The sequence below is a fragment of the Leucoraja erinacea genome, chromosome 1, assembly GCF_028641065.1.
Source record: "Leucoraja erinacea ecotype New England chromosome 1, Leri_hhj_1, whole genome shotgun sequence".
NCBI lineage: Eukaryota > Metazoa > Chordata > Chondrichthyes > Rajiformes > Rajidae > Leucoraja > Leucoraja erinaceus.
In genome coordinates, this window is record NC_073377.1 from 86,158,345 (window position 1) to 86,181,440 (window position 23,096).

The 23,096-nt window shown below is 41.1% G+C and overlaps 1 protein-coding gene across 2 annotated transcripts in view; it reads left to right on the top strand.

Moving 5' to 3' along the window:
• The window catches only part of kcnip4a (potassium voltage-gated channel interacting protein 4a), a 460,669-nt gene that overhangs the window by 171,419 nt on the left and 266,154 nt on the right, over positions 1-23,096 (top strand). The window contains exon 1 of one of the 2 annotated variants that reach the window (XM_055638274.1): positions 19,675-20,040. The exons of the other annotated variant lie outside the window; for it this stretch is intronic. Coding sequence (XP_055494249.1) covers positions 19,941-20,040 — 100 coding nt within the window. The 5' untranslated portion in view covers positions 19,675-19,940. Of the gene's footprint in view, positions 1-19,674; positions 20,041-23,096 lie in introns of those variants that run through there. 2 annotated transcript variants of the gene reach the window in all.

Sequence of the window (23,096 nt, forward strand, 5' to 3'; positions counted from 1 at the left end):
ACCCCCTCCTCCTGCTACCTCTCTCCCCCCCCCCCCCCCTTCCCCCTCTCTCTCTCTCCCCCTCCCCTCCCTCCCTCTCCCCCATCTCAAACCCCATTTCCCCCTCTCACATCCCCCCCCTCTCTCTCCCTCCCTCCCCATCTCTTTCCCTCCCACACAGCGAGGCTCCGACTCCACACCGCAGACACCCTAGCCCCCCCCCCCCCCCCCCCCCCCCCCCCCCCCCCCCCAGGCCCAGTGAAACGGGCACTCCCGCAACACAATATTCCACTACTTACCTGGAGTAGACACGAGGCATCGAGGTGATTATGTGGAGTGCAAATGGAGATCTGAACCCGCCTGGGCCCACTGCGCACGCGCGGAGAGACAGCATCATTTTGCGTCACTACTGCGTTAACGGCTTCTCCCAACTGCGCAGTAGTTTTCTCTGGATTTTTTTTACTCTGGGGAAAAAAACACCTTGGCCGGAGGCCCCCTAGATTTTGAGGCCCTAGGCTTCGGCCTATGAAGCCAATAGGTAAATCCGGCCCTGTCGAGGCCCCCCTAGATCTCGAGGCCCTAAGCTTAAGCTTGTGAAGCTTATACGTAAATCCGGCCCTGATCTTACAGCTTTAGGTGGGATTGTTGTTGTATTTTTGTCCCAGCTTGAACGCCTGCCCTCCCTCCTGGAGAGAGTGTGAAACGGAGAATTGTTTCCAGGAAGATAGACACAAAAAGCTGGAGTAACTCAGCGGAACAGGTAGCATCTGTGGAGAGAAGGAATGGGTACGTTTCAGGTCGAGACCTGAATTAGTATTGTGAGAGAGAGAGGGAGGGGGGAGGAGGGGGGACAGTTAGTATTGTGTTAGAGAGAGAGGGGAGAGAAAGGGGAGAGGGAGGGGGGAGGGATGGGGAGAGAGGGGAGAGGGAGGGGAGAGAGGATTTTGAGAAGGATTTCAAATCCTAAACGAGGGCAGGTGGGACTAGTGTAGATGGTGCACGTTCGCCAGTGTGGGCAAGTTGGGCTGAAGGGGCCTGTTTCCGCACTGTATGACTCCACTACTAGCTGGGCTTTATGGACAGGAATGTGTACTGGAGAAACGAGAGGCGATTTGGCCCAAATATCGGCAAATTTAGGGCCAACCAATAAATGTCAATGGGCAAGATCGAGTGGTGATGCTAGTTGAAGGTGGTTGCTGGAGGTTGCAGGTTGTGGAAGGTAAGACTTCCCTGGTGGAATAAAACTGGGTGAAAAAAAGGTCTTACCTTCCACTCCCTGCAACCTCCGGCAACCACCTTCGACTAGCACCGCAACCGGCTTAGACTAAAAAATTACCGATTTTTAAAACGGCAACCTATTTTTAGTCGCGGCCGGTTTTTAATTTTTTAAAATAATCGCCGGAACATAGAAGAAGCGGAAACCACTTTCGACCATTAGGGAGACTGACAAAAACCTCCGGGAACTGCACAGAAACCTCCGGGAACCACACGGAAACCTTGGATGAGGTGCAAAGTCTCTAGAGGTTTCCGTTCAGGTTTCCTAAGTAGGACAGGGGCATAACAGTGCAGCACAAGTTTGCAGACTCCAATGACTACAATAGGGATTTGTATCTATTAAAGTACAAATTACACTGTTCATTTTATTATCTGCACTTGAAATCATGTCGCCTATCTCATTCACTTTGTTTAATATTGTAAAATAATTAATTAATCTGCTTCAACAAGATTTAGCCATATGTAATGTGATACATTGAAACTTCAGAAACATGAAACTTCAGAAACATAGGGCTAGTGGAGTCAAGGGATATGGGGAGAAGGCAGGCACGGGTTATTGATAGGGGACGATCAGCCATGATCACAATGAATGACGGTGCTGGCTCGAAGGGCCGAATGGCCTCCTCCTGCACTTATTTTCTATGTTTCTATGTTTCTATGTTTCTATGTTTCTATGTTATATCTTTAAATGATATTAGGTCAGAACTTCACAAAACATCTTGAACCATATTTTCCTTGCGATGCAGTGGCCCATATCTGAAAAAAACGGGCATAGATATGAATGGCACATCAGGCAATTTTGTGTTTTCATGGAAAATAGATTTTGAAATGTATTTATTAAGAAAGAGGTTGGAGAATAAACCTGGTGTTGAAAATGCTGCTGTGCCAAGAGAGCATGTTATCTTTAATAATTTAATTACTTATTGATACCCTTCAGTCGCCCCTATGTTTTCTTGCAGTAATATTCTTCAGGCCTATGAAATGACTGCAACACAGATAGGCTAATAAATAGCTTGTGTGGAATGGATTAAAGGGTGGTATAATTCAAAAGCAGGAAGACTACTGAATGATATAACGTTGAGGCAACCAGGAAAAACAACTGTCAATTCAATTTAAAAAAGGCCATTCCATCTGGAGAAATTCACATCACAAAATAGATTAGAAACAAAAGCCTGTACAATAGTGCTTCTCTCCAACTAAGTAAAAGAAGTACAAGATTTAATATGTGTTCCTCTGCAAAGACTCAAGGACATTTACAATTGCTATCTTTTATTTGGGGCATCCAATTCAACTTAAAATATATATAATTCCCAATCCATAAACCAACCTGAAGTCATTTGAAGTTCTCATTTCAAGACATATCATCCTTCCTAATATCCCTCCTATTGGCATTTACCCTGACTCTGAGCACCAGCTAAATCAGGCTTAACAACTTTTACTTATGCCAGTTGTTTCTGAACATCACTTCATGGTTGGACGGTTAGCTTTCTGTTCATTTTTTCTGAAGCTTGCCTGAACTATTTACATCCACTAACTGTTAACATTGCTGGAGGGCTATTGAACTGTGCTCTTTGCTTTTTCACAGTTTCAGGCCTCTCTTTTGATTGTTGATCTATTTATGCTCAACTAGTTTGAAGAAACTTCAGAACAAAAAATAATTTATGTGTAATTTATGTATATAAATATTATTTTGAAATATATAAAAATGCCAGACAAAATCGGAACTAAACTCCTTAGTAGCACAAAATATTTATTGTTCTCAATAAACCCAATCAGTCCTTTACCTTTAACAGTTCTAACCATGGCACAAATTTCTCAATATCATTGAAATAATTCTTAGCTTGAGCAGGAATGTGGGTTTTATCTCATTGTCATAAATTATGGGTAATAATCATCATGGAAATGCTAATTAAGCTAATAATGAATAATGTTAAATCAAAGTTTATTTGAAGCAGACATTGTGTAAGAATAGCTAAGAAAATGATAAGTTGAGTGAGAGAATTGCGACAAACATCAGCCTTCTCTCCACAGATGCTGCCTGTCCTGCTGAGTTACTCCTGCATTTTGTGTCTACCTTCCCAATATGAAAGTCAGCTTGACAGTGATCTTTCTCCACAGTAGCCAAGGTCTGATCAAATCCTGCCTTTCAATTCCTCGGTATAATCTAATCACAGTGACGACAGAGGGTACAAAAAGTTGGAATACATTTGCTGGAATAACATTTGAGATTGTACCTTCTGAAACCTGATCAGCATGCTGAGATTATTTGTGATGATTAAACTAGTTTGGCACTTTAGGTGCAATGTAGAACTTATTTTTGTCAGAACTTTGATGCTGTGAAAAAAATAATTTGCATTATATTTATTTTTCTCCTCATATTTTGCCATGAATGATAAAGGCTTGATTCTCTAAGAATACTGATAAGATTGTTTGGTCTTCAAGTAACTATCTTTAATAAATTTGGAGAGAGGAACAAGTGTAATAGAGCTTGAATTAGTGTAATGTATCAGATGTCCTGTGTCTCTACACAGCACATGCACATCACCTACTCCCTCTTCTTGCTTGAAGGAACTGATGTTGAATGTGCTGTTAGTCATGGCAGTGCTCATTCATTTTCCTGTTGATTATACAGGAGTGGCACGGTGACGCAGAGGTAGAGTTGCTGCCTTATAGCGCTCACAGCACCGGAGACTTCAGTTTGACAACAGGTGCTAGCTGTACGTAGTTTGTATGTTCTCTCCGTGACCACGTGGGTTTTCTCTGAGATCTTCAGTTTCCTCCCACACTCCAAAGACGTAGAGGTTTGTAAGCTAATTGGCTTGGTATAATAATAAATTGTCTAGTGTGTGAGTAGGATAGTGTTTGTGTGCGGGGACCGCTGGTCGGTGCGGTCTCAGTGGGCCGAAGGGCCTGTTTCCGCAATGTATCTCTAAATCTAAATCTAAAAATCCAGGTATTAGCAAGTTCTTCATCAGCACCATTACTGAATCCAACACTTCTTCACCTGCTTACTTAATGCAACTTACTTAACGGCAGGGCAAAGACTCTTGGAACAAGGCTCAAGGTCAATTCCAATATTTCCATTGATATCCCATTTGTGATCATTTAATTCAAAGAACAAACATAAAACTTTTCTCGTACATACATTTCAATTACATTTCCATCTTGGATGCAAAGGTTCAGACCGTGTCCAATTCAGAAAGCATCTAGGATTCCAGATTCATATGTAAATCTTTATTCACTTAATCTGCTGCACCCCACATAATGCCAGACTCCTTGCTAAACCATTGGCAGATTTATTGTACCTCTCCTTTCCTCAACTTGAAACTTCAACCCTTATGTAAATGCATCAAACACACTGATGTTACAAATCTGAAATGAAACAGAAATTGTTGAAACATTCAGCTGTTCTTGTCAGATGAAAGGTCACTGTCCTGAGATGTTGTGACTGTTTCTGTCACCATAGTTGCTGCTTTGTTTGCTGAGTATTTACACCATTTTCTCTTTTTTAAATTTCTACATGGTTCTTGTTCTTGTTCATTGCCTTTTGCCTTCTGCTCTTTCTGCTGTGTATTTCAGTAAAATAATAATTTGGTCTCAGGCCACTGTGTATCGTGTTTTACAGAGCAGCAGCTCTCATGATTTTCACGGCAGGTTTTCCTACCTCACATTGTGGGAGCACTTTTCTTCCACCTGTGCTTTATTTTGAAATAGAGTCATTAATACTAATTCCAGACTGGAGTCCCGACATACTATAAATTCAAATCGAGAAGTGCTATTAGATTAACTCAATTTTTGTTTCAATTGCACCCAATTTTCTATGGTTAGGACAGCTTCAAGTACAGATGTTGATGAAATGTAGAGTGCAAGTATGACAGGAGTGGTTTAGAATTTTAGCAGTGAAACTGATGTATAAGTCCAATTTATTTATTGACAACTTTTTCCTCTAAAAGTGTGCTGAAAAATCATTACTAACAGCCATAAGATATTTCAATTGATGAGAATCCGTGCAGATGGCCTTATTATAGTATAAGGTTTGCAACTACACTACGCTCCCTGACCTGGATCACGAGTAATGCAATTCTTTACTTAAAATCTACCATTTTAATCCTCCTGTAATAGACGATTCAATTTTATTTTTATTATTCATTAGGTTTTATGATAATCTGTGTGTGAGGCACCTTCTCTGCTGTTGGGTCTCGGAAATATTTGTCCAATTTTCCAATGGTAGCCTACTGGAGAGCTGAATACATAAAATATTACTTTGCTTCCATTCTTTTGCTCTTCTTGAAAATATTCTTTATAAATTCATGTCAAAGGAGCAGAATTAGGCCATTCGGCCCATTGTGTCTACTCTGTCATTGAATCATAGCTGATCTATCTTTTCCTCTCAACCCCCTTCTCCTGCCTTCTCCCCATAATCTTTGACACTCTTACTAATCAAGAACCTGTCAATCTGTGCTTTAAAAATTACCCAATGACTTGGCCTCCACAGCTGTCTGTGGCAAAAAAATCCACAGATTCACTACTGTTTGGCTAAATAAATTCCTCCTTAGCTCCTTTCTGATTCCAGACCTGATTGTTATATATCCGAACAACCTACCCTCCCATGATGTGTAGAAGAAAAATGAACAAAATAATCCCTACCATGTATTTAATTGAATACAAGCATGGCAAAGATTGTTGAATTTGGTAGTGTGATTCACCAAATTAGTATAATGCAACCATTGCTTGAGAGAGCATAACGAATTGTTGTTCAAAACACAGAAGGGTTACCATGATTGGCTATGTTGTTTGATATTCTTTCCCCCTGATTTTGATCGGAAAATTCTGTGTCGATTGAAGCTCACAGTAAAACTCACTGGGGTAGTGAAACATTCAACAACTCAAGCTTTTGCTTTCATTACGGTGAAATTATCTCACTGCAGACACTGTGACTTTTTGATTGCCTGGCATATTGCCCAGATTGCCCCACCTGCTCACTTAAACATTAATTTCAGAATTTTGTTCCGTTGTTCATAGTGTGACTAATTGGTATTAGTTTAAACATAACTTGGCAACCATGGAACTCTGCAGCGAAGGATTTTATTTTGAAGTGGAATCTGATTTTTACTTGTGCGTCAACAATGTCCTAACAACATTAATGGCAATTTGGAAAATATGTTTAATTGTGGATTTTAGTACAGTGGCTCCATATTAAAATATACTTTATGAGACAATGTATCTCAATGAGATATCGTTACATTGTTATGAAACAAATGCACATGCCTCTTGGTTCTTAATGGTCATTCAAATTATGGGAAGGATAAAGACAATGTGGTTTCTGGATGTGACTGGAAAACCTTTGATGTTCAAGAATGTTACATTTATTCATGATGCTTTTACCTTTTTGCATCAAAAACTGTTCTGAAGCCAGCAGATTAACTCTCAATGTCATGAAAATTGTGAACCAGAAAACCTCAAAGTAGTAACAAGGCAATTAGGGATAAGGGTTTACTCAGATTTTAGTTTTCTGCAGATTGTTAAAATATTCTCACCAAAGTAGACTCCAACCTGCCCAAAATTGCTTGTGCTTGTGCAATCTCTCCATGTCTGTATTACCAGCCAGCCATGTAGAAGATAAGAACATTAGAAAAAGCTGCATGAAGTGGCGCAGTAACAGCAATGGAGACCCGTGTTCGATCCTGACTATGAGTGCTGTCTGTACGGAGTTTGTACGTTCTCCCTGTGGGTCTCCGTATGGGCTTTCTCCGAATGTTCTTGTTTAGATTAGATTAGATTAGATTAGATTCGTTTATTGTCATTCAGACCATTCGGTCTGAACGAAATTCTGTTTCCCTGCAGTCATACATATAATTTTTAAAAAATGACAAAACACATAGTCAACACAAATTTAACATCCACCACAGTGAGTTCACCAAACACCTCCTCCTCACTTAAAGTCTCTGGCTCTTCCCTCTATGTTCTCCCTCTGCGCCGAGGCGACGGTTCGAACTCCGCGGGTGGTCGCTGCCTCGCCACAGCTCAGAGGCCGAGTCAGGTCTCCGCTGCTGCCGCCGCCGCCGCCGCCACAGCTCCAGGGCCGAGCCAGGTCTCCGCTGCCGCCGGCGCCGCCAAAGCCTCGGTGCTGAGCCAGGTCTCCGCTGCTGCTGCCGCTGCCGCCGCCTGCACCACAGCTCCAGCCGGGTCAGGTCTCCGCCGCCGCCGCCGCCGCCACAGCTCCGCTGCCGCCAGCCCCGCCACTAGGTCTCGGCGCAGACGGAGACGGGGGACACGACCGAAGAAAAAGTCGCATCCCCCGAAGGAAGAGGCCAATTGTTTCCTGCCACATTCCAAAGACGTGCAGATTTGTAGGTTAATCGGCTTCTGTAGTTTGTCCCTGATGTGTAGGATAGAACTAGCGTATGAGTGATCGCTGGTTGGTGAAGACTCAGGGCCAGTTTCCACGCTGGTTCTCTAAAACTGAAACTAAAACTAAGTAGTCAAATGACCACTCAAACCTGCTCTCTGTTCAATAAGTTGATCGAATGACTTTAAACTGATGTTGGTTTTTACTTCTTGATTCCCCTATGGTTCATTCATCTATACACGATAGACTAAAATAGATACAATATTCAATTTGCATCCATAACTCTATGGGATATAAATTCCAGAGATTCGGGACTTTCCCAATGTTAATTGGGTGACTCCTTATTCTGAAACTAGAACAGAATACTCCTAAAGAGGGAAATATCCTCTTTAGTATGAGAACTAGGAAGGGGGAGGGATGGAGAGATAGGGAACACGAGGGTTGCAGTGTAAAGTTGTTTCTTATCTGCTGTAACAAGAGTTCTAATCTCCAGCTGCACCAAAGTCATAGGGTCTTTAGACTTTAGATGTTAGAAATACAGTGCAGAAGCAGGCCATTTGGCCCACTGAGTCCACGCTGAACAGCAATCACCCAGTACAGTAGCACTATCCTACACCCTAGGGACAATTTACAATTTTACCAAAGCCACTTAACCTACAAACCTGTATGTCTTTAGAATGGGGCATAGACTTTTATAGCATAGCAACAGGGCCTTTCACTCTGCCACATACAAGCCAATCATCGTGCTTGCCTGCATTAACTCCACATCCCTCTGTGGCATATTCACGCAAGTAACTATATAGATGTCTCTTAAATGTTGTTGTTGTTCCTGCCCCCACTATCTTCTCTGGCAATTCCCTTCATAAGGATATAAGGTCATAAGTAATAGGAGCAGATTTAGGCCATTCGGCCCATCACGTCTACTACACCATTCAATCATGGCTGATCTATCTCGTCCTCCTAACCCCGTTGTCCTGCCTTCTCCCCATAAGCCCTGACACCCATACTAATCATAAAGGGGGGGGGGGGAGAGAAGGTGGGGGAGAGGGGGGGGGGGGGGGGGGGGGGGGGAAGGGGGGGGGGGGGGGGGGGGAGAAAGAAGGGGGGGGGAAAGAAGGGGGGGAGAAAGGGGGGGAGAAGGGGGGGGGGGAGAAGGGTGGGGGGAGAAGGGTAGGGGGAGAAGGGTATGGGGAATGGTGGGGGGAGAAGGGGGGGAGAAGGGAGGGAGAAGGAGTGAAAACACTTTTAAGATGTATAATAAAGTTTAGCGGGCATTTTACCTAACGGTAGGTCTTCCTTGGTCCTGAAAACTCCAATGAGCCAATCAAAATGCCTGGTCAGCGAAGGAGATTGCCTACAGCTGCCCTCGAATGCCTGTAACAAAATAGCGACCCCACTCCACTGCACTACGAGTTAAATAGACCTATGCCAACCAAATTTTACTCGCGGAAAATTTTTCAAATTGCTGAAAATGTTTCCGTGACCTAGCTGAGGCCACGAGTATTCGGGAACTTCCCACAAGCATGAAGGAGTGCTCCAGCGACCTCATAGGACCTCCTAGGGCCACGTGTCGACCATGCTGCAAGTTTGAAGGTCGAAGACACTCTTCTAAACTCGCAGATTAGGTCGCCCAAGTGGGACAGCCCCTTTACTCTCTCTCACCTTAAATCGTGTCCACATGCTTTAGACATCTGAACCATGACATTTGCCTGTACCTCCTGATAAACTAACTCTATCCTCCATCTTCTTTGATAAATGTTGTCACAAATGTTATATTCACCTGTCATATCATCTCTCAGCCTCCTTTGCTCTTGAGAAAATAGACCAGTTTCTTCAATATATTCTTCGAATTAAGGTCCTCCAATGCAGATAAAATCCTTGTAAATCTATTCTTAATCACATATTTTCTGCCTGGCAATTTCTACTTCCCTCATCTAGTCTTCCTTTAATGAGATTGTCAATTAAGTGCCACAGAAGAATAATTATGGGATTAAATTTACAAGATACCAATAATGCTTGGTGATTCCTTCCATTCAAGATATTTAGAAAGCTCTTGAATGAGATGCCAGTAAGAGAGAAATAGCTATTTAAATCAACTTCTATATTTAACATTGGCAAGCTTAAACTGAAGAATCTATGTTTCTGCATATGCTTAGTGCATCAATTAGTATTTCAAAGCTTGTTCCAAATGTTATCTTTGAAATGTGATCACTACTTTGTTGTGAGAGGTAAACACTATGCAATGCCAAACTGCAGACTCCTTGCATGCTGTGTTACTTCATCTTTATAAAACAAAAATATTTGAATAACCAAAGCATTGTGAGGAGATTTTTTTAGATTACTTTGCCTCTGTTTCCAAGTTTTCAAGTTTCCAAGGCCTACCTTGCCTCTACTGAATTACTTCGTCAATTACACTAAATTTGGCTATCTGGGCAAATCTACATCCGGTATAATCCTGTGCCTTCTCTAATAAATTCTCACTCTGTCTTCTTTCCTTTATTCTACTCTGCTATTTCCTAAAAAAATAATCTGTTTTTTGATGTAGAGCACATGATAAACATTGGATCTGATTTGAAGAATTGAGGAAACAATGTTTAATTTTGACATTGCCAACGAATTCAAGTCAAGAGTGTTTTATTGTCATATGTTCTGAAATAGAACAATGACATTCTTTGCTGCTAAAGGTAACTGTTGAAATTTTGCAAGACATACCTTGCTAAATTCATATCAACAACAACAAAGCTGCCATCTGGGCAAACGCTCAAATCTTCAAATTGGTGGTGACAAGTTAAAACCAATTCATGTCAAAGGTCATGAAAGTATGGAGGAGGATATAGTTTGTCAAGAGCTTATCAAAACAAATCACAAACTAAATATTGTTATATTTAGATGCAGGAATGAAACATAATCTTCAACATCATTGGAAAGATTTCAAATGGTATTAATGGTCATCTTTCAAGATTCACTTGAGTCAGGAGTGGTCCCAGAGGACTGGAAAATTGCAAATGTTACTCTGCTGTTCAATAAGGGAGCAACACAAAAGAGAGGAAACTATAGGTCGGCTATCGTGATTTCAGAGGTTGGTAAGGTTCGAGAGTTCATTAATAATGATGACGTTTCTCAGTGCTTAGAAGCATATGATAAAATAGGCAAAAGCCAGCATGGTGTTTTGAAGGGGAGATCTTGCCTGACAAATCTGCTTGAAATCTATGTGGAAGTAAATAGCAGGGTAGACAAATGAGTCAGTTGATGTTTTTTACCTAGATTTTCAAAATAACTTTGATATGGTGCCACACGTGAAACTGCTAAAGAAGATGAGTGCCCATGGTATTAGAGGGAAGATAATATCATGTATAGAAGGCTGATTGAATGGCAGGAGGCAGAGTTGGAATAAAGGGGGCCTTTTCTGGTTGACTGCCGGTGACTAATGGGGTTCTGCAGGAGTCAATGTTGGGGCCACATCTTCACATTGTATATCAATGATTTGGATGAGGGAATTGAAGGCTTTGTGACCAAGTTTGCAGACGATATGAAGATAGGAGAAGGACTTGGACAGGTTAGGAGGGTGGGCAAAGAAGTGGCAGATGGAACACAGCATAGCAAAGTGTGCAGTCATGCACTTTGATAATAGGAATGAAGGCACAGACTATTTTCTAAATGGGGGCAGTCAAGAGTGTTTTATTGTCATCTGTTCCAAATGGAACAATGAAATTTGTACATGCAGCAGCAAAACAGAATATGTAAACATAACAGAATATTTAAACAGATTCAGAAAAAGGAAGCGTAAAAAGACTTGGGAGTGCTGGTGCTGAATTCTCCGAAGGTTACTTTGCAAGTTTAATCTGTAATTGCCAAATGCAATGTTAGCATTTATTTCGTGAGATATAGAATATAAAAACAGGCATGTAACGCTGAGGCTTTATAATGCACCGGTCAGACTGCATTTGAAGCATTGGGAGCAGTTTGGAGCCCTACGTCTGAGGAGTGGTGTGCAGAGTTGGAGAGGATCCAGAGAAGATTTATGAGAATGACCCCGGGGATGATTGGGTTAACGTATGATGATAACGTTTGACGGCTCTGGGCCTGTACTCGCTGGAGTGTGGATGGGTGAGGGGGAACATCATTGAAACTTACCAAATAATGAAAGCCTGGATAGAGTGGCTGCACAGAGGATGCTTCAACTAGTGGGAGAGTCTAGGACCAGTGGGCACAGCCTCAGAATAAAAGCACGCACCTTTAGGCAGGAGATGAAGAGTCATTTCTTTAGTCAGAGGGTGGTGAATCTGTGGAATTCATTGCCACAGACGGCTGTGATGGCCAAGTCATTGGGTATCTTAAAGCAAAGATTGACAGATTCTTGATCAGTAAGAGTGTCAAAGGTTATGGGGAGAAAGAAGAGAATGGGGTTGAGTCCAAGATTGATCAGCCATGATTAAATGGTGGAGAAGACCCGATAGGCACAATGGCCTCATTCTACTCCTATGACCTATGAACTGGGTATAGAAACAAATGGAATGCAGTACAGTGTAGAAGATTTTAAAAATCACATTAAAGATAAATGAACAGTTTGTTCAGCTTTAACTGACATTTGGAGGTTGCCCCATACAAGGATGATTAATGTTCTGTGATGTTCTCTGTGAATGTTGAGAAAATACAGAGGAGCTTGATAATGAGTTAAGCAAAGGAGTGAATGCCCATTGATTGATCATGGGATTCTAAATCTGGAATTGTTTTGACAGGCTATTAGTGGCAATTAAGAAGATGAAATACGCATAACTACAGGCTGGAACAAGACCACATTGAGATAAGGGGGAAACCAGATGAATTCCAGATGATGGAATCTTGAGCAAAACACACGGTACTGGGATAATTTAGTCAGTCAGGCAGCATCTCTGGAGGACATGAGGACATTGATAAGCAACATTTCAGTTCAGGAGCCTACTTCAGACTGATCGCTGTAATGGTGGAGAAAGCTGGAGAACAGGTAGGGATGGTACAAATCCAGGCAAGTGATAGGTGGATACAGGTATGGGGGGAGAGGGGGAGAAAGGTTGATTGGAAGTTGGATGGAATAAGTGACAAAGGTGAAAAGGAGATGAAAGGATGGCAGGTAATGAGGGAAGAGGAAGACCTTACAAACTTAAAGCACACGGTATTGGGGGTTCAGTATTGATGTGGATAGAGAACTGGCTGGCAGACAGGAAGCAAAGAGTAGGAGTAAACGGGTCCTTTTAACAATGGCAGGCAGTGACTAGTGGGGTACCGCAAGGTTCAGTGCTGGGACCCCAGCTATTTACAATATATATTAATGATTTGGAAGAGGGAATTGAATGCAACATCTCCAAATTTGCAGATGACACAAAGCTGGGGGGGGCAGTGTTAGCTGTGTGGAGGATGCTAGGAGGCTGCAAGGTGAATTGGATAGGCTGGGTGAGTGGGCAAATGCATGGCAGATGCAGTATAATGTGGATAAATGTGAGGCTATCCACTTTGGTGGCAAAAACAGGAAAGTAGACTATTATCTGAATGGTGGCCGATTAGGAAAGGGGGAGATGCAACGAGACCTGGGTGTCATGGTACACCAGTCATTAAAAGTAGGCATGCAGGTGCAGCAGGCAGTGAAGAAGGTGAATGGTATGTTAGCATTCACAGCAAAAGGATTTGAGTATAGGAGCAGGGAGGTTCTACTGCAGGTTACACAAAAAAGCTGGAGAAACTCAGCGGGTGCAGCAGCATCTATGGAGCGAAGGAAATAGGCAACGTTTCGGGCCGAAACCCTTCTTCAGACTGATCGGGGGCGGGGGTGGGCGGGGACAAGAAAGGAAAAAGGAGGAGGAGCCCGAAGGCTGGGGGATGGGAGGAGACAGCAGGGGGACTGAGGAAGGGGAGGAGACAGCAAGGACTAACAAAATTGGGAGAATTCGATGTTCATGCCCCCAGGATGCAGACTCCCCAAAACGGAATATGAGGTGCTGTTCCTCCAATTTCCAGTGCTGCTCGCTGTGGCCATGGAGGAGACCCAGGACAGAGAGGTCAGAGACGGAGTGGGAGGGGGAGTTGAAGTGCTGAGCCACCGGGAGGTCAGCTTGGTTATTGCGGACCGAGCGGAGGTGTTCGGCGAAACGATCGCCCAACCTCCGCTTGGTCTCACCGATATAGATCAGCTGACATCTAGAGCAGTGGACGCAATAGATGAGGTTTGAAGAGATGCAGGTTAACCTCTGTCAGTTGTACAGGGTCTTGGTGAGACCACACCTGGAGCATTGCATACAGTTTTGGTCTCCTAATCTGAGGAAGGACATTCTTGCCATAGAGGAAGTACAGAGAAGGTTCACCAGACTGATTCCTGGGATGTCAGGACTTTCATATGAAGAAAGACTGGATAGACTCGGTTTGTACGTGCTAGAATTTAGAAGATTAAGGGGGGATCTTATAGAAACTTACAACATTCTTAAGGGGTTGGACAGGCTAGATGCAGGAAGATTGTTCCCGTTGTTGGGGAAGTCCAGAACAAGGGGTCACTATTTAAGGATAAGAGGGAAATCGTTTAGGACTGAGATGAGGAAAACATTTTTCACACAGAGTGGTGAATCTCTGGAATTCTCTGCCACAGAAGGTAGTTGAGGCCAGTTTATTGGTTATACTTAAGAGGGAGTTAGATGTGGCCCTTGTGGCTAAAGGGATCAGGGGGTATGGAGAGAAGGCAGGTACAGGATACTGAGTTGGAGCCATGATCATATTGAATGGCGGTGCAGGCTCGAAGGGCCGAATGGCTTACTCCTGCACCTATTTTCTATGTTACTATGTTTCTAAGAGTGGAATGTAAATCTGGAGGGAGGGATATAGGTAGAAGGGATTGGGGATGACGGGAAAGAGTTGGGTTAAGAAGGAGAAGGAGTACTCAGGGATGGGAGATTAGTGTATGAAGAAGGATGTGACTGGTGGTGGAATCATGTGATGGTGACGGAAATGTCGAAGAATGATGTATTGGACATGGAAACTGGTGGGATTAAAAGGAAGCTCCTGGGGAACTCTATCCTTATTCTGTCTGGGGGAAGGGGGAGCAAGAGCAGAACTAGGGAACACAGAGCTTTCATCTTTCTGCCCCTTGCTACAATCAGTCTAAAGAAGTCTGAAACGGGAGCACACCGAGACAAATTACACAGGTACTAGTTCAAGGGACCAATTGGGGGGGAAAGTTCCTTTCACAGCATGTGGAGAGTCTGTGTCAGAGGTAAACTTGCGGGGAGGGCAGGAGCATTGAGAAGGAGGGAGTCGGGGTTCATGCCAGTAACCCACTCACTCACCGCTGCCACGGCGCACCGGGCACGGAGCCACCGCATTGTGGCCGGGGAGGGAAGCAGCTTGCGTCGCTATGGGCAGCCGCCATCACCGGACAGTGGAACCCACTGCCATCTCAGCACCTTCTGCCGGCCCACTCACCTCTGGCAGTGCTCTCCGTCTGAACAGTGAGGGGACCAGTTCAAGAGCAAAGATCATAGTGTGGAGTGAATCAGCGGGTGATGGATAACATCACAGCGGGCGGTGGAGCTAACTCCTGTGTCAGCGCGAACAAGGGATCAATGGAGGTTACTCGCACTGACACATGGAGTAAGCTCCACCGCCCGCTATCCTGTTATCCATCGCCCGCTGACCCGCTCTTGAGCTGGATGCTTGCATGATCTCCGACCCCCTCCTTCTCAACGCTCCTGCCCTCCGTGCAACTTTAACCCTGGACAGACTACCCACACGCTGTAAAAGAACCCCCCCCAGCAGCAGTGTCCTTTTAAAACCGCTTCACACTTGACAGCCGCTCCCATGAATTCCCAACCATCAACATTGTTCTTGATGTTGTTGTACTGAGGGATAACAAAGTCTATCTTTCTTGGCTGACAACCTAGCTTTCGATCTCCAAGATGCAGGTACATTTTCTAGCAATGTTACAACATTTTGAGATTTTAAAAATCAAGTCTACAATTTATCCCATCAGATAAAGCATTTTTTAATTTTTAAAGATGTTTAATTTGACACCTAATTCACTTTCATATCTTCAGTATTAAAAAAGTTATGGTCATTTTCATACTCAGAAATTAGCATCTTGTTCCCTATTGCTTTTCCATTGACTTAACACAAAAGCTGTGATCGAGGACAGTGAAAAGCCCATAACTTTCTTAAAAATTAAGAGAACCGAATGAAATTTTCAGTTATTATAGATTGAAGCATTCTGAAACAAATATAAAACATCTTACTTGGATGACCTGAAATTAAAGCATATTAGTTAATTACCTAAATGTAGCTAATTACAAAATTGACCATTGTGACGGAAATAGTAATCAACACCCAGACTGCCTTGAAAATTTAAAAATGTGATATTCTCAAGATCAGAACTAATATTATTGTATTATATGCGGTGTTCATAACAGATAGGTAAATAAATTACAATTTCTAGCAATAGACCAAGTTTTTATGGAGAAGATCAGTTGCTAGCTGGTACATTGGCATATCATTATCAGTAGCATCATCATACTCCTCAGATTGTAACCAATAAACAGCTCTGTACACCTTCTTTTTCCTCAACTTGTCAATTCAGGCATTGTAAACTACAAGTTTTTGCTCTTCAAACCATGCATGACATGCCTTTCTGCCCACTACTTTCCCATTAAGAATGTCCTGTAGATTCCATTTCTTAAGAAAAGGATAATTTTTAAAAATAGCCTAAGTATCCAATTAACAAATTATTCCCATTCACACGAGAATTCACAATATAACATGATTTTTAAATCATTTTTCAAAGGGGGTAGACACTATGAAGTTTTGCTGTAAACAAAAATGCTGGAGAAACTCAGCGGGTGAGGCAGCATCGATAGAGCGAAGGAAATAGCCAACTTTTCGGGCTGGGTCTGAAGAGGGTTACAACCCAAAACGTTGCCTATTTCCTTTGCTCCATAGATGCTGCCTCACCCGCTGAGTTTCTCCAGCATTTTTGTCTACAGCAAAACGTCAATGATTCCGGGAATGCTGAGGTGACAGGGTGAAAGAAAGGAAGTGAGAGAGCTAGAAAAAGACGAAAAAGATGGGGAGGGAGAGAGAGGGAGAGCGCATGAGAGAGAGAGAGGGAGGGAGGGAGAGAGCGAAAGACAGAGAGACACAATGTCGGTCGGTAGGTAAATTGAATGACTAACCTGCACACCAAGCTCGCCAAGAAGAAGCCCTCAATTGTGATGGTGAGTTTCAAGAAATTCTCAATGTGTCATCAAAGCATCAATCTACATTCCTCAGTAAATGCAATTGTGTTTTGAACAATTATTAATGACGACGCGTGAATTGTATTCAAAGGAATGCAGCGTCATTAATACTTGCTCAAAACACTATTACAGTTACTGGGGAATGTGGATCGATGCATTGATGACACATTGTATAACTACTTGTTAACTGCTGGCTGTTAACAAATCATTTGTGTCTGATTGCCGTGCTGCGGTTGTTATCCATGTTCGTTTTGTAAAGAAATCCGTATGGCAAATGTTTTTTTTTTTTAAAAATCTTTATTTAACAAAGCAAATTTGTATTTCCGTATGAAATATGGAAAATTAACACGGGGCCCAATTCGGAGAAATCAGTCCAATCGGCTTAACGCCGGCCCTGCCTCCAGAGATGCTGCCAGATTTGCTGAGCTACCCCAGTACCTTATGTCAGGAGAGACATCATGGATATTTGTAACTAGCCTGTCTCCTGAGATGTTTAAGAAATAACTGCAGATGCTGGATGTATGTCTCCTGAGATAGTGGCAGAGAGGTAAGGGCAAGGGATTGAGTATATGGAGGTGAGAGCAAAGTGGAAATTTACATCAAAAATGATTAAATTGTTGTATTCCAAATGTGTGCAGGAATCATCAAAAAGGCAGTCATCGATGCACCAAGAAAAGATTTGAGGTGATGAGCCTGGGCAGGACTGAAACAAAGCAATTAGTTTATAATATGCATTGAGATGGAAGTTATGTTACATAACAACCAAAAGGGGTTTTATTATTCTAAAAAGCTCCAACCAATTGACATATTTCGCATCCATGCAAGTAGAGCCACTGCCTCACTGCACTAGAGGCCTGGGTTCAATCCTGACCTTGGATGCAAACCTGTCCTTGGATGCTAACTGTGTGGAGTTTACATGTTATCTTAGTGAATGCGTGGGTTTCCATTTGGCCCGGGCATGCCTCTGATTGGTAGAATCTAGGAAGAATCGATAGAATGCAGGGGGGAAAGATGGAGTTAGTTTAGGATTAATGTAAATGAGTGATTGGCAGTTGGTGCAGACTTGGTGGGCTGAAGGGTTTGTTTCCCTATTTAGATTTAAATGACTATAAACTCTCTATTCTCTCTGTGACTTTGACAATGGTGGGCTGAAATCCAGTCAGGACTCAGATATTCTAAGGTTCATCCTGATGTTAGAATTCCTGAAACAGCTGTAAGAGGCCAGGCATCTGCTCATCTTTAACAAGTGCAGAAACATATAAGGAAATGGTGCCAAGGCCAAGTGCTGGGATTTCCAGCACCAGTTACTGCTGGCTATTATAGCTGTAATACCCAACCCCCCCATGAGGGGTCAAGTGCAGCAGATCCACTTCTATTGCGTTTCTCTTTAAATTAAAGAGCCTCCACCACAGTCAACCCAGCCTATATTACACTCTCATTTGCAGACTGACAGATACATTGTTTTGCAGAAATTTATTTTCACAATACTTTTTTGTAGTTTGACATTTATTTTTGTACATATTTCCTCAAAACAATAACGTCCATTTATAGCATTGATTTAATGTAGCATCACTTATACAGTATTCATACTTAATCACACAATGCTAGAATTAAACTAATTTCACTTAATGTTCATGGGGTGCAATGATTTATTGGAATTGCATGCATACCGTATAAAATGATTACCATAAAACTTGTGTGATTATGTTTACAGATTTATATGCAAATAGGCACAATCTGACTGAAATGTATTTTAAATGTGGTCCTAAAATAGTTGATCATATTACCGTGCCGTAGAATAAATATGTAATTGTGAATTTCAGAGATACAAAAGGCTTCATACCACATAGTTTTCCTAACATATTTTAAATCAAATGTGTTTATGAACCTAAACTCTTGAACCTCGGAATCATTTTGAGTAATCTTATCGCTTCAAAGAAATTCAATATGTTTCCAGGGAATCTAGACCTTATATGGAAATGGAAATATTATTCATATTTCTATTAAAATATTTTAATTGGATTCAGCATTGTAATCATAATATATACATCTATTAACTGTTGATCAATGAACTGCACAACACTAATAATTGTATTTGCTATGTGTTATTAAAGTTCTCTATCTGTTGTATGGTTTCTGACACTTCAGTCTTTGCCCTGCTGTTTCTCCTTGTTTTAGCACATTGCCATAATTTAACTTCAACCACTCATACAGTGAAGGATTTCAAATGCACTGATGGTATTCTAAATATTCTGCTTCCTGGAGCTAAAGTGTGCAATTACCATTAATCATTTCTGACTCTGCATAACATCTGTCTGACGCTCATGCAGCCAGTTTCACAAAATAAACATAGAAAACACTTTTTTTCTGGCACCAAATTTATTAAGTATTGATACATATATAATTTACAATTAATGAATTAATTGACATTGCTCTGCGATGCATTTACCTTTCAAAATCTGGATGCAGTAACATTCAACAGGCGTTCAGATGGAAGGAAACAGACGGTAGATGGATATTCCAGAAAAGTAACCTTCAGCTGTTTAAAAAAAGCCTCTTTAAAGGTGCAGTAATGCAATGTTCACAATCAATGGGAAATGAATGCATTGAAAGCTGCTTTATCGTGCTGCTCTGTCAGCGCACTTTTCTTTGGATACTCAGAGTTTTATTTTTATCGGCATCCAATGTGAATCCACACTCAATTGCTCTTTCCTGTTTCCAAGGCAACTGATCATCCACAACAATGCCACCCAGTAGCATTGGCATAAAAAGATGTGAAACCCCAGAAGTCTAGCTATCACAGCTGCTCCACAATAATTCCAGGGCATTTTAGTGGATAACCTCCTAAATCTTTAGGTGATCCATGTGCTTGTTCATGCACAGTTGTTTTTCTGTGTTACAGAGATAACGAGGGAGTAGATAATCCTGGCAGGCCTGACGTATCTGTCTGCCACTCCTGGTCTGCCTTGGTATATACAGGATGTGTTCACTCTCTGAACTGTGGCTTTAACATAGTTTGATGGCCACACAAACAGAGCCCAGCTGGAAAAAAATATTCCTAGCAGTACCAGTGAGACAATGACCTGATCACCATGAACTTGGAAGGGCTTGAGATGATAGCAGTTTTAGTGGTGATTGTGTTATTTGTTAAAGTATTGGAACAGTTTGGTCTGCTGGAAGCAACTGTTGAAGGTAAGAGACATATAGTCTTGGAATTGCTACGTTTATTTGAGAAGATGCTGTAGCAAACTTTGCAGTGAATGCGTGGCTGTTGTGTGAGAGCATTTAATTTCTCTGAATCCCAGTGTTAGATCACTGAGTTTTGTCGTGATAATTAATGCAGTGAAAATTTAACTGGGACAACTTTTTTTCCCTTAGTGATTTTATAATACTTTGCTTTGTGCACTTTCTTCCTTTCGTTCCTGAGAAAGTCAATTAAAAAAAATCCATGTGTTGGATTAATCAGTTTTGGTGAAACTGAGGTTTAGGTAACAAAGCAGTCAAAGCAGTGTAACAAAACCAGCCTTTCTGTCACCTGTATGTCACCTGCTTCATGCCTATTTAAAAGCAAATAACAAATGTTGCAAAGACAAAGAGTAGTTTACATAGAATGCTTTTTCCTGGACATGATCTTGCAAAACCTATTTTCAGACTAATACTAGCCTTGAACACTGTCTTCAAGCTCTGTTCTGCTCTATTACCATGGGCTAGGAATCATTAAAGTCAAACAATTAAAAACATTACTCACAGTTTATATTAAACACAGTTTTTTTATAACATTTAAAATTTCCGTGCTGATTTTTTATTTTTGTTTTCTACAAAGAAGGCTTATTATTATGGCAATTATACATACTACAGTGTGATACGATGATAGTGATATTTGTGAGGAAAGTGTTTTGTTCAGATGTCTGTGCAGACAGATATGTATCTGTTTTGAATGCTACGAAGATGTATTGTGTTGAAACATTTACATGGTCTGTACTGTGCATTTTGACATCTGGTTATTAATAATCAAGCAAAGTGAGCTACAAAATCCGTCAGTGGATAAATAGCGCCCAGCTGCGTGTATGTATCACTTATTTATTATCAAAGGATTTTCATTGTTAATCGTAGCTCTTCTAAAGTGTTCTCACAACTTCAGCTAATTCGGGAGAAAAAAATCTAGGCAAAACAAATATGCACAAATCTGGTACAATTTATGTAAATTCTTACAAATATTTACAGAATTTTATTTCAATAGATCATGCTGTAATATATTGTCCAGTTTAACCTTTATGATATTATTCATCAGTCGCTTACTGATGGCATAGAACTGATTTAGAATTGAGAAGGAGTTTCTTCCCAGAGGCAATTCGGACTGTAAACGCCTTTCTCACCAGGGACTAACTGTACAGAACCCTTCTATTATTTATTAGAGAATAATATGTGTGTACCTTCATCTTGAATTTCACTGCACATCTCGTTTCTATGACAAATAAACTTGAGGATGACTTGACTTGTTTCGGTTTGAACCACCCAATGTGACTTCATTCCGATTCTAGACTAGTTTGGTTGAACCACACTTTGTCCGATTGTGTTTGCCACACTTTGTTATGTTTCACGGGAATTATGATAACTTCATTTTCTGTCCTGGGGTGTTTGCCTGCTGGAAAACAGAGCTAGGATTAATATAGGCCTGCTCAGACATCAAATGTATAGTAATGGTGGGTTGAAAATTTGTAACCATCACTGCACATCATGCCAGCACCAGTCTGTAGCAATTATGTTGCTGTGTCACTAAAACTTCCTCAGAATGTGAATTGAATCACAGAAGATAAGCTGAAAGGCAAGCCTGATACATTACAAATGATATTTCTACTTTGAAATAGTTAGTTGCATATCCCTTGATTTAACAAACAAAATGTATTCACCAACAATTGTTAAGCAATGCCTCTTTGACAACACTCTGCAACTTAATAGTACTAGATTTGGAATACTTAATATAGAATGGTAATAAACAGTGTAATGTTATTTCAATTCATGTATAATTCGAAATTGCTTTTTAGTAGCTGTAATTGTGGACTGAATGGCAGTAAAATCCTTCCAGAAAAAAATATCTCCATGAAGAAATCAAAACACAGTGGCTGTCTAAACTTTCATGTGTGCTTACATTAAAGTGAGTTCCTTTATAAACTGCAGATCCCTTTTGAGTGAATATATTGTAAGAACATTGTTGGAACTATAAAATTGTATTCTGTGCAGCACAGCTGCATCCTTTTTTACTTTGTGAAACATGTCACCTCGATGCTGAAACATTGAATTAATAATTACAGTTTCTTTAGACCATTTGTGAAATCTGAGGCAAGTCGATGGTACAAATTGTTAAAAATAACTTGTGTTGGAAAATACCTAACTGAAATTTTATAAAGAACACGTTTCAACAAATAACATCGCTATAATTTAATAATGAATGCGTTTGGCAGCATTTTTGTGAGGTCCATGCTGTACCTAATGGAACAAATTTATGGAATTTATTATGGAACAAACCCATATTTATGAAATACATATTTAGTACTTTTATAGCTCTGGAATGTACATTCTAGTACTTTTATAAAATACATATTTTGTTACAATGAACATATTTGATGCTTTGTCACTCAACTTTCAATATAAAGCAAGTGTAACAAGCTAACATTTCACATTGGTAATTAATTTTCTGGTGAATAATTAAGAAAATGTCATTGTTTTTTAGACTCATTGTTTAATGAAAAAGTACTTGGAAGAGTTGCTTTACATACACACAAAAGTATAACTTAATCAAAGTGTGAACATAACTAACATGAGACATTCAGTTCTATTGTCTGATTTTGCACTTCTGAGAAAAAATGAAATACTTTTTCAACAAGTCTGTGCCCCTTTAACAGCAGTGGAGATATAAATGGTGTAATTTTGTTCAATCATAAATCAAAATCATTTGCCAAACCCCAAAATGTTCCCCAGTAGATTCTATACACTTTCTATGATGTATTAGAATAAAACTTTATTCATCCCCAAAGTGTAATTGCTCTGCCAACAGTCACAACACACAAGGTACACAAAAACTTGAAATTAAAAGTGAAAACTAAAATAAAAAGACAAGCGACAGTTGTCTGGCAAACAAACGAACACAGACTTATCCCCTGGCTAGAGGATTCTAAATTAGAGTGCCCCCCACACCGGATCCCCCTTTGTTTTCCCACCGTCCCTCATGGCGGTCCCCCCAGACGGTC